The 14,617-nt window shown below is 44.1% G+C and overlaps 1 protein-coding gene across 2 annotated transcripts in view; it reads right to left on the bottom strand.

Moving 5' to 3' along the window:
- Positions 1-1,680: 1,680 nt before the first annotated feature.
- The window catches only part of abtb3b (ankyrin repeat and BTB domain containing 3b), a 140,873-nt gene continuing 127,936 nt past the window's right edge, over positions 1,681-14,617 (bottom strand). For both annotated transcript variants that reach the window (XM_036977566.2, XM_036977555.2), the window contains 7 exons: positions 10,305-10,483; positions 7,929-8,034; positions 6,478-6,580; positions 5,377-5,458; positions 4,248-4,316; positions 3,838-3,951; positions 1,681-3,443 (listed from right to left, as the gene is read on the bottom strand). In XM_036977566.2, the coding sequence (XP_036833461.1) occupies positions 3,234-3,443; positions 3,838-3,951; positions 4,248-4,316; positions 5,377-5,458; positions 6,478-6,580; positions 7,929-8,034; positions 10,305-10,483 (863 nt within the window). In that variant the 3' untranslated portion in view covers positions 1,681-3,233. The remainder of the gene's footprint in view (positions 3,444-3,837; positions 3,952-4,247; positions 4,317-5,376; positions 5,459-6,477; positions 6,581-7,928; positions 8,035-10,304; positions 10,484-14,617) is intronic.

Here is a 14,617-nt window from a genome sequence, read left to right as displayed (position 1 = left end):
GAGAGAGAGAGAGAGAGTGTGTGTGTTCCCGCAAGCAGGGATTCCATTCAGACTCGGAACAAAGCAGTATACTCTTGGTTTAAAATTGTTCCTGGACAGCCGTTTCCATGGATACTCTTCAACAACTCCTCCACTCCTCCACCTTCCTCCGTCCCCTCTACACACACTGGACAATTCAACAAACGTAAGACACAGAATGGCTGCTCAGTCTCAGTAAAGCATAGGCCTTTAGTTCAACACAGTACCATTCTGTGTCTAAGGTCACAGCAGAGCACAGAGTTGTTGATCTATCATGTCTGAGTTTTGAAGAAGTTTGAAGCAGTGGAGAGTAGAATAGAATATCATGTAATAGAATCCTTAAATGCCCCATAGGTGAATTTGCATGGCAACATAAGTAGGCCTACATACATCTTGTGGGAGAGGACAAGTTCCTCTTAAAAACCTATCTATCCTGCAAATAGAAAAACACACAGAGGTAACTAACCTGGGGTGTCCTTATAGTCCTGCCATGTTGTACACATGAGGAGTAATGGTTTTATTTTTGATTCATTACGTTGTTTGGCAGGCCAGATACACTTGGCTGCTGCTACAGACAGACAGACAGGCAGACAGACAGGTTGGCTGGCAGACAGACAGACAGGCAGACAGACAGGTTGGCTGGCAGACAGACTGGCAGCCAGCATGGTGGCCTCAATTTGATAATAAATAACATCCAACTGCACGATGAATCTAAACAATCTGTCACATAAACAGCCAAGGGAGAAAACACTGTGGAGACGGAAAAGAGTAGAGTTGGGAGTCCATTATGCAGCAGTCCATTGATGCTATAGCACTGTTCCGTAAAGTAGAACCACAGATTCTTGACTAGAGAAGAGAAGAGCGGAGTACAATGACACGCCTGTTTCCTCTGCACTGCTGTTACAATGGCACTGATTCTCTCTTCTCCCTTTTAAACTCCATCTCTCTTCTTCGTCCGAGTGTCTCTCTCTTCTCTCTGACTGGCTGCCTCTCTCTCTCGTCTCTCTCCTTCTCGAATGCTGACTACTTATCTCTGACCACTTGTATTCTCTCCCTCTAGACACAGAGTTACTTTGCTAAGAATATCACAATCCTGTTTGTATACTGCCTTATTTACACGGTGCATTGTATGTGTTCCCAGCATTGAGTCCTGTCTATTGGGCTCCAGCAGTGCTCTGCAGACATTCTAGCACAGGATCCAAACTGATATGCCTCCTTTCGTGGAGTGAGATGATAGTGAAAGGGATCATATCACGTTGGAGACCAGGCTAAAGGCATTCACATCTAATGATCACAGATGGGTTGAACAGTTGCACAAGACAACGTTGTCAGGATTGTATTCTAAGGCTAGGATTTTCCAAACTTCTCCCAAAGTGTGCACTTGCACACTCACTGTCATGGATTTAAAACCATTGGATTGGCATAAGCATTGGCTGGAGGCAGTTTCCACTACTTTTAAATCCATGACTCGAAGACTGCAAGTGCACACTGAGAGAAGGGTGGAGAATTGGAATGCAACCTAAAACTCACTCATTCTCTGTAGTACAGTGCTAAGTGTGTGGTTGTATCACAGAACCAACTCCCTAGCTGGGATCGAAGACAACCATCCAAACCTTCCGCCATGGGGGATCTAGCTAATGACAGAACACCAGAGGGCAAATCCACAGGTTCCAACAACAACTGAAAAACATTTATTTAGGTTTGAAGTTTTCACAGCAGGAAAAAGAGTTGAGATTGTTGTCGAGCCAAGAATTGTACCAGTTGAGAGAGGATTCATATAATTCTTTATATTAATCTTTATAGAGGAAGTCACACATTTACATGTGGTTTCACAATGTCTGGAAAACACAAAAGACGCTTCTCCGGTTTAAGATTTAAGACCCTGGTAATATTTTGAACCAGGCCCCTAACCATAAAATGTCTCAGAGTACGTGTGCTGATCTAGGGCCTGTTATAGCCTTTTAGATCATAATGAATAAGACGAAACAGACAGGAGGACTTGATCCTAGATCAGCACTCCCACTCTGAGACACTTTTTGAATACAGATCCAGGCCCTTCGTCGTTCTCCCCTGAAATGAAGACACCACTACACTTCTACACATTTAGAGATTCATGCTGACAGTATCAATCCTCTACCCCTCCCACTCCCTCCTACAGTCTCATGTCACTCTTAAACCAAACGGAACACAAACAAAACAGTCATTCTCGTGACATGCAACTTGAAACATACAGAACGATAACACATTGAAAAGAAGAGCGTTTTTTTTTACAGCAATATTCAATGGTGAGACGCATGAGAAGAAACATCTGTAGGATATATACATTAACTTACAGGAAGAGCCAAAGCTCTGTGTTTTATTCACAATATTTACACAGTTCTAACAGCGGATGAAGGAAGGAAATGTGTTCCTGCGTTCTCCAGCTTTCCCAAACGTAGCTTGAAGAATTTCCCAATACCTCTCTCCTTTGCATGACTCCCTTGAAAGATATGAACACATTACAAACAGTATGTCCATATATCACGTTACATTTAACAGACCTGGGTTCAAATACTATTTGAAATCGTTTTACATCCTTTTAAGAACTGGCCGATTGAGCTTCCCCGTTGCAATGGAACCAATATATTAGTCGCAAAAGTGCAAACCCCACCCATCTGACACTCCAGGAAGACTAGATTTCAAAAAGTATTTGAACCCAGGTCTGCTCTTATGTTTAGTTTGGCTAGGTCCAGTCATAAATAGACTATAAAGCTATGTAGGATTGCAGAACAATGCTAAGAAAAGTACCAACAACGATTCTGTCCAGAATACAAGTGGACAATGGCAGGTTTGACTGCAGTCTGGAGACTAATTTCAAGGAGCGAAGCAATGTTGACTGGAGCTTTACAAATGATCCCAGACACACACACTCTTCTCACTGGGTCTCAGTGATATAGTCCCACTATTGCTTTGATCAATCAGCTTTACTACAGCTCTACAGAAATTTCTGAGGTTCCAGCGCTGTCCACTTTGCCTAACTGCTCGGACCTATAGGCTCAGTAGGCTGCAGGGGAATGGCAATGACATGAGTCAGCACAGCAAGTGATTCAATAGCGTTACTGTCGATTGTGGTTCAGTACAGGTATGTATTGTACTGGGGACAATGGTGACAGATAGACAGTTCCAGTCCCAGTAGCAGCTCAATCAATCAATCAACCAACCAATCAATCAACCAATCAGACGATGGAGCCCTTGGAGGAGGACAGGTGGATGGACTGGATGCGGATGCCCAGGGTCTTCTCCAGGTCCAGCAGTACGTTTGTGGCGGGGCTGCCTGGGGGCGTGTCGTACAGCAGCGTTTTGAAGGGCTCCAGCTCGATCAGCACCACCATGTTCTTCAGGAAGTAGCCCTCGATGTAGGCAGCCAACTCTGGGGAGTCCAGGAACTGATAGAGCGAAAGGTTGGAGAACAGATGAGTGTTACCTAGTTTGAGATGTATGCCAAACCTATTCATTTTTGCTCACACGCACACACATGCCTACAGTGCGTACTGCAGCAGCACAGACAAACACAGACACCTAGCATGCAGGCAACCACAGGGATAGATTTTTACACATGATCACACGCACACCTACGGCCTCACACACACGCACACACACACACACACACACACACACACACACACACACACACACACACACACACACACACACACACACACACACACACACACACACACACACACACACACACGGATAGACAGTAGACATGCACATGGCAACCCCCAAACCCAACCATCCACATATACATCCATTCTCAACTCAACTCGACCCTGTCACCTTGGTGTGGCTGTAGATCTCCACACAGGTTTCTGTGTTGATGTTCTTAGAGCAGATGACCTCACAGTGCCTCTGCAGCGCCTCCAGCTGGAAGAACTTGGCCGCTGACAGCAGCTGCACACACCAGAAAAGAGGAGTTATAGCCTGGTAGCATCTATTTGTGCTGCCTTAACTCCTGACCTATGGTCACAACGACACAAATCTGGGTCCAGGCTAGGTAAAGTATTACATGTTGTTGGACATATATTGTATTACTGCTTCTCACGAACTGTGACAAATAGAACATGAATCTTCTCATATCAGGTATCTACATTGATGCATCCATATCAGTCTAGGATTCACTGCATCGTAGAGGTTATGACTCAGCACGACTGACAATGTCCAGGAGTGAGCTACTGTACCAGTCTTACCTCCATAACCTCTGTGTTTCTGATGTGCAGATGCTCCGTCCCACCGCAGTACAGGTATTGCATCACCAGCTGTAACAGTAGTGAGAACTGACGTTTACACAACGTTCATAAAACCTAGACTCAGTCGACCTGGAAATGGATTTGTCATGGGAAATAATCTGGGTTCTTTTCTTGTTGTTGTATGAACAGTCCATTTTGAGAACGTGTCACAACATTGTATGATCTATGCAGGGCTGTGCACAGACCTTTTAAGGGGTAGGTGCTATAACAAAAAAAAAAGGGCACCCAAAAAAAAGATTTTCTGCACGAACCAGACACAGACACAGCAATTATGACTTTGATTATTAAGTTACATAAAAGCAATAGATGGCCAAATATGAATGGCTAATTAAATGACCTGTGTTGGGGAGTAGTGAACTATATGTAGTTCAGCTAGTAATTGAACTACATTAGGCAGTAGCTTGGTGGTAGTTTATCTAAATTCAAATCCACTAGTGTTTTCAGTAGATAATTACCTTTTTGCCATGTAATGGTGTAGCTAACTACAGGAACTAAATAAGAGAATATGGGTAAAGTAGGTAAGAATTGACTTTCTTTTTCAGCATCAGACCTGCCTAATTCTCACTTGAAACAGAGTTGTTGTGTTTAATAGGCTAAATGGACACATTCTGTTAACATCTGACCCAAAAATGACCTGTTCATGCAATTTGTAGTCTACGACATTTCATATTTACATATTGAACATTTAAGTAGTTTGGATGTAGTGAACTACTTTTTCAAAGTACCTTTAGTTAAGTCAACTATATGTTTCTTAAGTGTAGCTGTAGGGAATCTTAACTTCTTCCAGTGTGAAGTGATTGGTAGCTTGGTAAACTATATTTTCAGAGTAGCTTCCCCAACACTGTAAATTACACATATTTAACATCGACTTGCGGGCAGTGGGTTCAGCACAACAATAAAAGGGCACTTTAGAAACTGGAAGGGGAAAGTGGCATGTGGTCTGCACAGATAGAGCCCGACCTGTGCATGTGTCTGGATCGTTTCTGGATCTATGCATCGATATGATCAGATTGTAAGGGGAAAACAGATATCTAAGTAAACAGAACGGTCGTTTTCTCTTTGAACATACCAGGAATATGTTGTATTTGACGTGGCTGATTTCAATACATGTGTTTTCAGCAGCTGGCCTGTTCGCCAGAAGAGACTTAAACCTTGAGGAGAGGAGCGAGAAAGACAGAGATAAATGCAAACCAGATAGAGAAAATTAGGAATTAGAAACCTTATCTTGGTTGATATTACCGTAGTAAACATTGATTCACAATGGTTTCAATCATGGTCTTTACACTTCACCAATGAAAACCGTAATCACTGTTGTGATCAAGTCATACACTCTATGGTACAGAGTAAAACACAATGACTGAAAAAAAAACGGTGTATTTTACGGTATAGAGAAAGTAATGGTTCCCATCCATTTAAATATGATCCAGGTTTTTACAAGGCCCCTCACACATGCCACCAGATCTCCAGAACACGTCAACAGAGCATTTGTCAAGGACATCCACCATCTTGTGACAAGTCCTCACTCACTGTATGACCTATCAGGTCAATCATCCTTAATGACATGTGACAGGATCTGAAGTGAGAGTATTCTTAGGGTCCCAAAGGCCGGAGAACATGACATTATGGATCAACGCACTGACAATATAGACACAGTCTCTACACATATCTGCAGTCAGTCATATTGTTCATCATTGTGTAGCCAATGTGCAATTGCTGTGCTTGTGTGTGTGTGTGTCAATGGTGTAAGCAGAGTACAGATGGCGCAAGTATCCAGATCTATATGGTGAAACACAAGCACATTTGAAATATAGGGATCAAATGACCTCGGCATTAATGGTTTTGAGTTATGTATGGGTAGTTGGGGACAGGAGTGTTTAGTGACCTGATCAGGAAAAGCTCTCACTTTCCCTCAGATAGATTGGGGGGAGTTTATACCTTTTCACTTACACTTATCCAATCATTTCAGATCTAGGGGCAAGGGGAAATGTAGGAATATGCCAGCATGCAGTTTAAGCCTATCCAAGATTAGAAATCATGATTGGAGAATCTCTGTTGAAAGTGTGTTTTAGTCCAGGACTAGGTTAATCTGTGTCCAGAAAACTTGCCCTGTGTGTCTGTGCCTGTCTCTGTGTGTGTGTGAGAGAGAGAGAGTGCAGTGCAGCATTCTGACCTGCCGGAGGCGGTGAAGAGCAGGACTTTGTGGGCGTAGAAGGGCTTGCCCTCCACCAGGAAGGTCACATCTGACATATCCTTGTTGTTCAGGAAGTGAGGGTCTGGAAGGCACACAGATTCATCATGTATTCCAAGTCACTTCTGAATACCCAGTTTATTACTATCTTTAGCCACCAGATGGCACATTCATGTGAATCTGTGCACTATATATACAAAAGTATGTGGACACCCAGTCAAATTAGTGGATTTGGCTATTTCAGCCACACCCGTTGCTGACAGGAGTATAATATTGAGCACACTGCCATGCAATCTCCATAGACAAATATTGGCAGTAGAATGGCCTTACTGAAGAGCTCAGTGACTTTCAACGTGGTACCCTTTCCAACAAGTCAGTTCGTCAAATTTCTGCCCTGCTAGATCTGCCCCGTTCAACTGTAAGTGCTGTTATTGCGAAGTGGAAATGTCTAGGAGCAACAAAGGCTCAGCCGCGAAGTGGTAGGACATACAAGTTCACAGACAGGACCACCGAGTGCTGAAGCGCATAGTGTGTAAAAATGGTCTGTCCTCGGTTACAACACTCACTACCGAGTTCCAAATTGCCTCTGGAAGCAACCTCAGCACAAGAACTGTTCATCGAGAGCTTCATGAAATGTGTTTCCATGGCCGAGCAGCCTAAGATCACCATGCGCAATGCCAAGTGTCGCCTGGAGTAGTGTAAAGCTCACTACCATTGGACTCTGGAGCAGTGGTAACACCTTCTCTGGAGGGACGAATCACGCTTAACCATCTGGCAGTCCGATGGACGAATTCGGGTTTGGAGGATGCCAGGAGAACGCTACCTGCCCGAATGCATAGTGCCAACTGTAAAGTTTGGTGGATGAGGAATAAGTGGCTGGGGCTGTTTTCATGGTTCGGGCTTAGCCCCTTAACTCCAATGAAGGGAAATCTTAAAGCTACAGCATACAATTAATGACATTCTAGACGATTCTGTGCTTCCAATTTTGTGGCAACATTTTGGGGAAGGCCCTTTCCTGTTTTAGCATGACATAACAATGCCCCCGTGCACAAAGCGAGGTCCATACAGAAATAGTTTGTCGAGATTGGTGAGAGCACAGAGCCCTGACCTCAACACCATTGAACACCTTTGGGATGAATTGGAACGTCAACTACGAGGCCAAATCGCACAACATCAGTGCCCGACCTCACTAATGCTCTTGTAGCTGAATGGAAGCAAGTCCCCACAGCAATGTTCCAACATCTAGTGGAAAGCCTTACCAACAGAGTGGAGGCTGTTATAGCAGTGAAGAGGGGACCAACTCCATATTAATACCCAGGATTTTGGAATGAGATGTTCGATGAGCAGGTGTCCACATACTATTGGTCATGTAGTGTATATGTAGAAGTCTAGCTATTGCTGCAAAGTGTCAAAATCCTAATTATAGTGCTCACCCAGGCGTGAGGTCTGTTTCCTCTTGATCTCTGTGAGTTTGGGGATGGGGTATGGCCCGTAGCACTGGGTGAAGATCACTGACAGCTGCTGGCTGATTACCTCATTCTGGAACATAACAGACAGGAGGGGTTAGACATCAGACTGGTTTTATACACTCCTACCCACAATACATGTGTATTTAGATACAACACTCCATACCCAGTCTCTCCCAACACCCACAATCCATTAGCTGGTCGGAGGTCAGCGCTTATGCAAGAATTTAGTTCTGGGTTCCGAGATTACTCCATACCCATCATTTAAAAGGCCTATTCATGTAGAGATATCCACAACCACATTCACTAACAAATCTTCAAATATCCCAAGTCACAAAGGCGACTAACTGATCAAGCACAGTAGCTCACAGTCAACCATTAGTAAAGGCCACTTGCAGACATCAGGTGACCCACACCCTTTATCTGTGGATGGGGTGAGTATCACACTGATGTACTGTAGCTATAATGCTGTTGTATGTGCTGTATATCCACGTGACGATGATACACATAATATGTCGGGCTTGAGTGTGAGACGTCTCCAGGGACAGAATGGGCTTCTCCTGTTGGAGGGTGTGTCTGAGTCACTGCATTTTGTACTAGAGCCTATGGGAGAGAAGGTAGAGGGGTAGTAGCATGCACACACCCGTCTCGCACACTCGCATGCATACACGCACGCGCACACACACGCGCGCATACACAATGGACCGGTGCGCTTTATAGAACAATTCCCCTGTGTATTCAACAAATCTGCCTCCCTGCACCACGCTAGCATGACGCCTCCAACATCAATTACCAGCCACTTCACTCCACAAGGAGGTTCATGTGTTTTTTTTACTTTCCAGGCAGAGGCTGAGCTCTCGTAGTTGTACAAACAAAAGCTATTAAAATGTGTCACATGGATACCTGATGTATACTCTCCTGAGAGACACAGTAGAACTACTGAAACATAACACAGGCAAATTCTCATATCACATCGTGAACAGAAAAACAAATGTACAAATGTTCTCTGTGTCACTCCCTCTCTGTTGTGCGTCAGCCTTCCCTTGTGTGTGTTAAACAAGGAGAACAAGGAGGTGTGAATAGACTGGCACACACTCAGTCTGGCTAGAGGAAGATGAATGTGTTCTACCTTGAAGTCACACATCATTAGCAGGGATATGACAGGACAAACAGTGACGGGGTCCCTGGGGTCTCAAAGAGATGGGGTCACTGCCTCTGCCATAGATCAACCCTGACAGGGACAAGGGCGGCTGCTGGAATGGGACAGGAGAGGGCAATGTGTGTCCATGTGTGTGTTTGTGTGTGAGAGAGAGAGAGAGCGAGAGAGAGAGAGAGAGAGCGAGAGAGAGAGAGAGAGAGAGAGTGTGAGAGAGAGAGAGAGAGAGAGAGAGAGAGAGAGAGAGAGAGAGAGAGAGAGAGAGAGCAAGCAAGCATAGGTGTGTGTGTGCTTAAGTGTATGTGTGTATTTGTGTGTGAGTGCCCATGTGCATGTGTGTATTCATCTGCTCTCTCTCTCAGCAATAATGCACACACCCTACTACATGACAGGCCAAAAGTTAAATTGGAAATGAAAGGCATTCTATTGTGAGACTCAAAATAGGAGATTCTAGTTCTAATATATTACAGAGATATTCTGTTGGATCTAATGCTGCAGTGAATCTTGAGGAGAAAAAGAGAGAAGGTGGGTTTTTCAAGAATGGGTACTAAGTTATAACCGGAGGGCATAAATCATAAATCAAGGCACTAATTGAAATGGATTGGGCCTCTGGGTGATTCTGTCAGTCACTGTGAAGCTACGGGCTGTATTACATAATCACAGGAAGACAAATAGGTTAAGTTCCAAATGGAACCCTATTCCGTATTTAGTGCACCACGTTTGACCAGGGCCCATAGAAGGAAATTAGAACAACTATAGGTTATCTCTTCAGGGTCTGGCTGTGAGGCAGAGAGAAGACATGATTATCTTCACTGTCAGGAGAGAAAAGGAGACAAAGAGGGGCACATGGAGATGGAGACACGGGACAGAGAGTGATTGTGTGTTGGGATCTGATGACAACCTTCACATTGTGAATTGCCCTTTGAAATTCCTCTAATGTGTGTATGATCTTCCTGCAAAACTAATTTCCCTACGCAACAAATTAGGTTGAAAGTTGACAGAAAGTGGAATGTGGATATGGAGAAAAGCAGAAGGCAGACAGTGACATATGCGCCCGACTCAGAGTAAGAGTGCTGATCTAGAATCAGTTTTGCCTTTCAGTTCATAATGAATAAGAGGTGGGACCTGATCCTAGATCAGCAATCGTCTGAGACACTTTTTGAATAGAGGCCTTGATATCCAGTCACCTTGCTGGCTCGTAGGATCTGAAACAAGAGTGGCAGGCCGTGGGTGATGAGCTCCTGTGTGTACTCCTCCTCCTCGATACAGCTGAACTCCTTGAGCAGGCCTTGGATCAGTGGTCTCCGGTGCTGCAGGAAACATGTCCGCAGAGACTCCAGCCAGGTGTGCAACGTCCAGGGGACTCCTGAGACACACCAAGAGGCATTATGTATTAAAAAAAAGGTTCCAAATGGGTTCTTCGGCTGTCCCCATAGGAGAACCCTTTTTGGTTCCAGGAAGAACCCTTTTTGGGTTCCAGGTTGAACCCGTTTGTAGAAAGGGTTCTACAGAACTCATTTGTAGAACGGATTCTACATGGAAGGCAATAGGGTTCTACCTGCAACCAAAAACAGTTATTCAAATGGTTCTATGGGGACAGCCGAAGAACCCCGTAGCCCTTTCCTGCAGTCAATGACCAAAAGCGCCCTCTTTAGCCTCATGGGTGGAATGTTTAATAATTCAATAATAACGTCTTTTAAAATTTAAACTGGACGAATATCCGGTGTTTCTATGTCAAACAGTTTTGTTCTGTTTCTGTCTTCTGTGAATTACAGTACCAATCAAAAGTACTCATTCAAGGGTTCTCTTTATTTTTACTATTTTCTGCATTTTAGAATAATAGTGAGGACATCAAAACTAGGAAATAACACATATGGATTCATGTAGTAACCAAAAAAGTGTTAAACAAATACAAATATTTTTTATATTTTCAGATTCTTTAAAGTAGCCACCCTGACATCTTTGCACATTCTTGGCATTCTCTCAAACAGTTTCACCTGGAATGCTGTTCCAAGAGTCTTGAAGGAGTTCCCACATATGCTAAGCACTTGTTGGCTGCTTTTCCTTCACTCTGCTGTCCAACTCATCCCAAACCATCTTGATTGGGTTGAGATCGGATGATTGTGGAGGCCAGATTGACTCCATCAATCTCCTTCTTGGTGAAATATCCCTTACACAGCCTGGAGATGTGTTGGGTCATTGTCCTGTTGAAAAACAAATGATAGTGGGACTAAGCCCAAGCCAGATGGGATGGCGTATCGCTGCAGAATGCTGTGGTTGCCATGCGGTTTAGGGGGCCTTGAATTCTAAATAAATCACAGACAGAGTCACCAGCAAAGCACCCCCACACCATCACACCTCCTCTTCCATTCTTTATGGTGGGAACCACACATGCGGAGATCCTCCATTCACCTACTCTGCTTCTCACAAAGACACAGTGGTTGGAACCAAAAATCTCAAATTTGGACTCATCAGACCAAAGGACAGATTTACACCAATCTAATGTCAATTGCTTGTGTTTCTTGGCCCAATCAAGTATCTTCTTATTATTGGTGTCCTTTACTAGTGGTTTAACTTTGCAGCAATTTGACCATGAAGTCCTGATTCACGCAGTCTCCTCTGAACAGTTGATGTTGAGATGTGTCTGTTACTTGAAATCTGTGAAGCATTTATTTGGGCTGCAATTTCAGAGGCTGGTAACTGTAATGATCTCATCCTCTGCAGCAGAGGTAACTCTGGGTCTTCCTTTCCTGTGGCGGTCCTCATGAGAGGCAGTTTCATCATAGCGCTTGATGGTTTTTGCGACTGAACTTGAAGAAACTTGAAAGGTTCTTGACATTTTCAGAGTTTTGACTGACCTTCATGTCTTAAAGTAATAATGGGCTGTCGTTTCTCTTTGCTTATTTGAATAGTTCTTGCCATAATATGGACTTAAATAAAGCCATAAATAGGGCTATCTTCTGTATACCACCCCTAAATTGTCACAACACAACTGATTGGCTCAAACGCATTAAGAAGGAAAGAAATTCCACAAATTAACTTATTTGCACACAAGTTAATTGAAATGCATTCCAGGTGACTACCTCATGAAGCTGGTTGAGAGAATGCCAATAGTGTGCAAAGCTGTCATCAAGGCAAAGGGTGGCTACTTTGAAGAATCTCAATTATATTTTGATTTGTTTAACACCTTTCTGGTTACTACATGATTCCACATTGTTATTTCATAGTGTTGATGTCTTCACTTTTATTCTACAATGTAGAAAATAGTAAAAATTAAGAAAAACCCTTGAATGAGTAGGTGTGTCCAAACTTTTGACTGGTACTGTATCTTGTCAATAAACTACAAGATCTTTGCTTAACATTATAGACTTTAAGTGGCTGAAGTGTGAGTGATTGAAGTGAGAACACACTAAGAGAGCTCAGTGCAACTAGGAGACAAAAGGGAAACAAAACACAAGGTTGTTACACAAACAGCCAGGCCTTCATTCCAGTGGGAAAACGACAACAACACAGGCAGAAAATCTACAGCTAACCTCATGTGACTGGGATGCAATGACCCCAGATTATTAGATCTCTTAGATTACAATGTATAGGGTGAGAATGCTGCTAGTACTGCACTACTGCTGCTAGTACTGCTACTACTGCTGCTAGTACTGCTACTACTGCTACTACTGATGCAGTACTGCTACTACTGATGCAGTACTACTGCTACTACTGATGCAGTACTACTGATGCAGAGATGGCCGCCTCGCTTCGCGTTCCTAGGAAACTATGCAGTTTTTTGTTTTTTTACATGTTATTTCTTACATTGGTACCCCAGGTCATCTTAGGTTTCATTACATACAGTCGAGAAGAACTACTGAATATAAGAGCAGCGTCAACTCACCATCAGTACGACCAAGAATATGACTTTCGCAAAGCGGATCCTGTGTTCTGCCTTTCACCCAGGACAACGGAATGGATCCCAGCCGGCGACCCAAAAAAACGACTTCGTAAAAGAGGGAAAAGAAGCGGTCTTCTGGTCAGACTCCGGAGACGGGCACATCGCGCACCACTCCCTAGCATACTTCTCGCCAATGTCCAGTCTCTTGACAACAAGGTTGATGAAATCCGAGCAAGGGTAGCATTCCAGAGGGACATCAGAGACTGTAACGTTCTTTGCTTCACGGAAACATGGCTCACTGGAGAGACGCTATCGGAGTCGGTGCAGCCAGCTGGTTTCTCCACGCATCGCGCCGACAGAAACCAACATCTTTCTGGTAAGAAGAGGGGCGGGGGCGTATGCTTTATGGTTAACGAGACGTGGTGTGGTCACAACAACATACAGGAACTCAAGTCCTTCTGTTTACCTGATTTAGAATTCCTCACAATCAAATGTCGACCGCATTATCTACCAAGGGAATTCTCTTCGATTATAATCACAGCCGTATATATTCCCCCCCAAGCAGACACATCGATGGCTCTGAACGAACTTTATTTGACTCTTTGCAAACTGGAATCCACATATCCTGAGGCTGCATTCATTGTAGCTGGGGATTTTAACAAGGCTAATCTGAAAACAAGACTCCCTAAATTGTATCAGCATATCGATTGCGCAACCAGGGCTGGCAAAACCTTGGATCATTGCTATTCTAACTTCCGCAACGCATATAAGGCCCTCTCCCACTCTCCTTTCGGAAAAGCTGACCACGACTCCATTTTGTTGCTCCCTGCCTACAAACAGAAACTAAAACAAGAAGCTCCCGCGCTGAGGTCTGTTCAACGCTGGTGCGACCAATCTGATTCCACGCTCCAAGACTGCTTCCATCACGTGGACTGGGATATGTTTCGTATTGCGTCAGACAACAACATTGACGAATACGCTGATTCGGTGTGCGAGTTCATTAGAACGTGCGTTGAAGATGTCGTTCCCATAGCAACGATTAAAACATTCCCAAACCAGAAGCCGTGGATTGATGGCAGCATTCACGTGAAACTGAAAGCACGAACCACTGCTTTTAATCAGGGCAAGGTGACTGGAAACATGACCGAATACAAACAGTGTAGCTATTCCCTCCGCAAGGCAATCAAACAAGCTAAGCGTCAATATAGAGACAAAATAGAATCGCAATTCAACGGCTCAGACACAAGAGGTATGTGGCAGGGTCTACAGTCAATCACGGATTACAAAAAGAAAACCAGCCCAGTCACAGACCAGGATGCCTTGCTCCCAGGCAGACTAAATAACTTTTTTTGCCCGCTTTGAGGACAATACAGTGCCACTGACACGGCCCGCAGCCAAAACATGCGGACTCTCCTTCACTTCAGCCGAGGTAAGTAAAACATTTAAATGTGTTAACCCTCGCAAGGCTGCAGGCGTCCAGCCGCGCCCTCAGAGCATGCGCAGACCAGCTGGCTGGTGTGTTTACGGACATATTCAATCAATCCCTATCCCAGTCTGCTGTTCCCACATGCTTCAAGAGGGCCACCATTGTTCCTGTTCCCAAGAAAGCTAAGGTAA

Source organism: Oncorhynchus mykiss, chromosome 1, assembly GCF_057628025.1.
Source record: "Oncorhynchus mykiss isolate SJ-2025 chromosome 1, ASM5762802v1, whole genome shotgun sequence".
NCBI lineage: Eukaryota > Metazoa > Chordata > Actinopteri > Salmoniformes > Salmonidae > Oncorhynchus > Oncorhynchus mykiss.
Note: the sequence above shows the minus strand (reverse complement) of the source record. Positions and strands in the feature narration are given on the sequence as shown.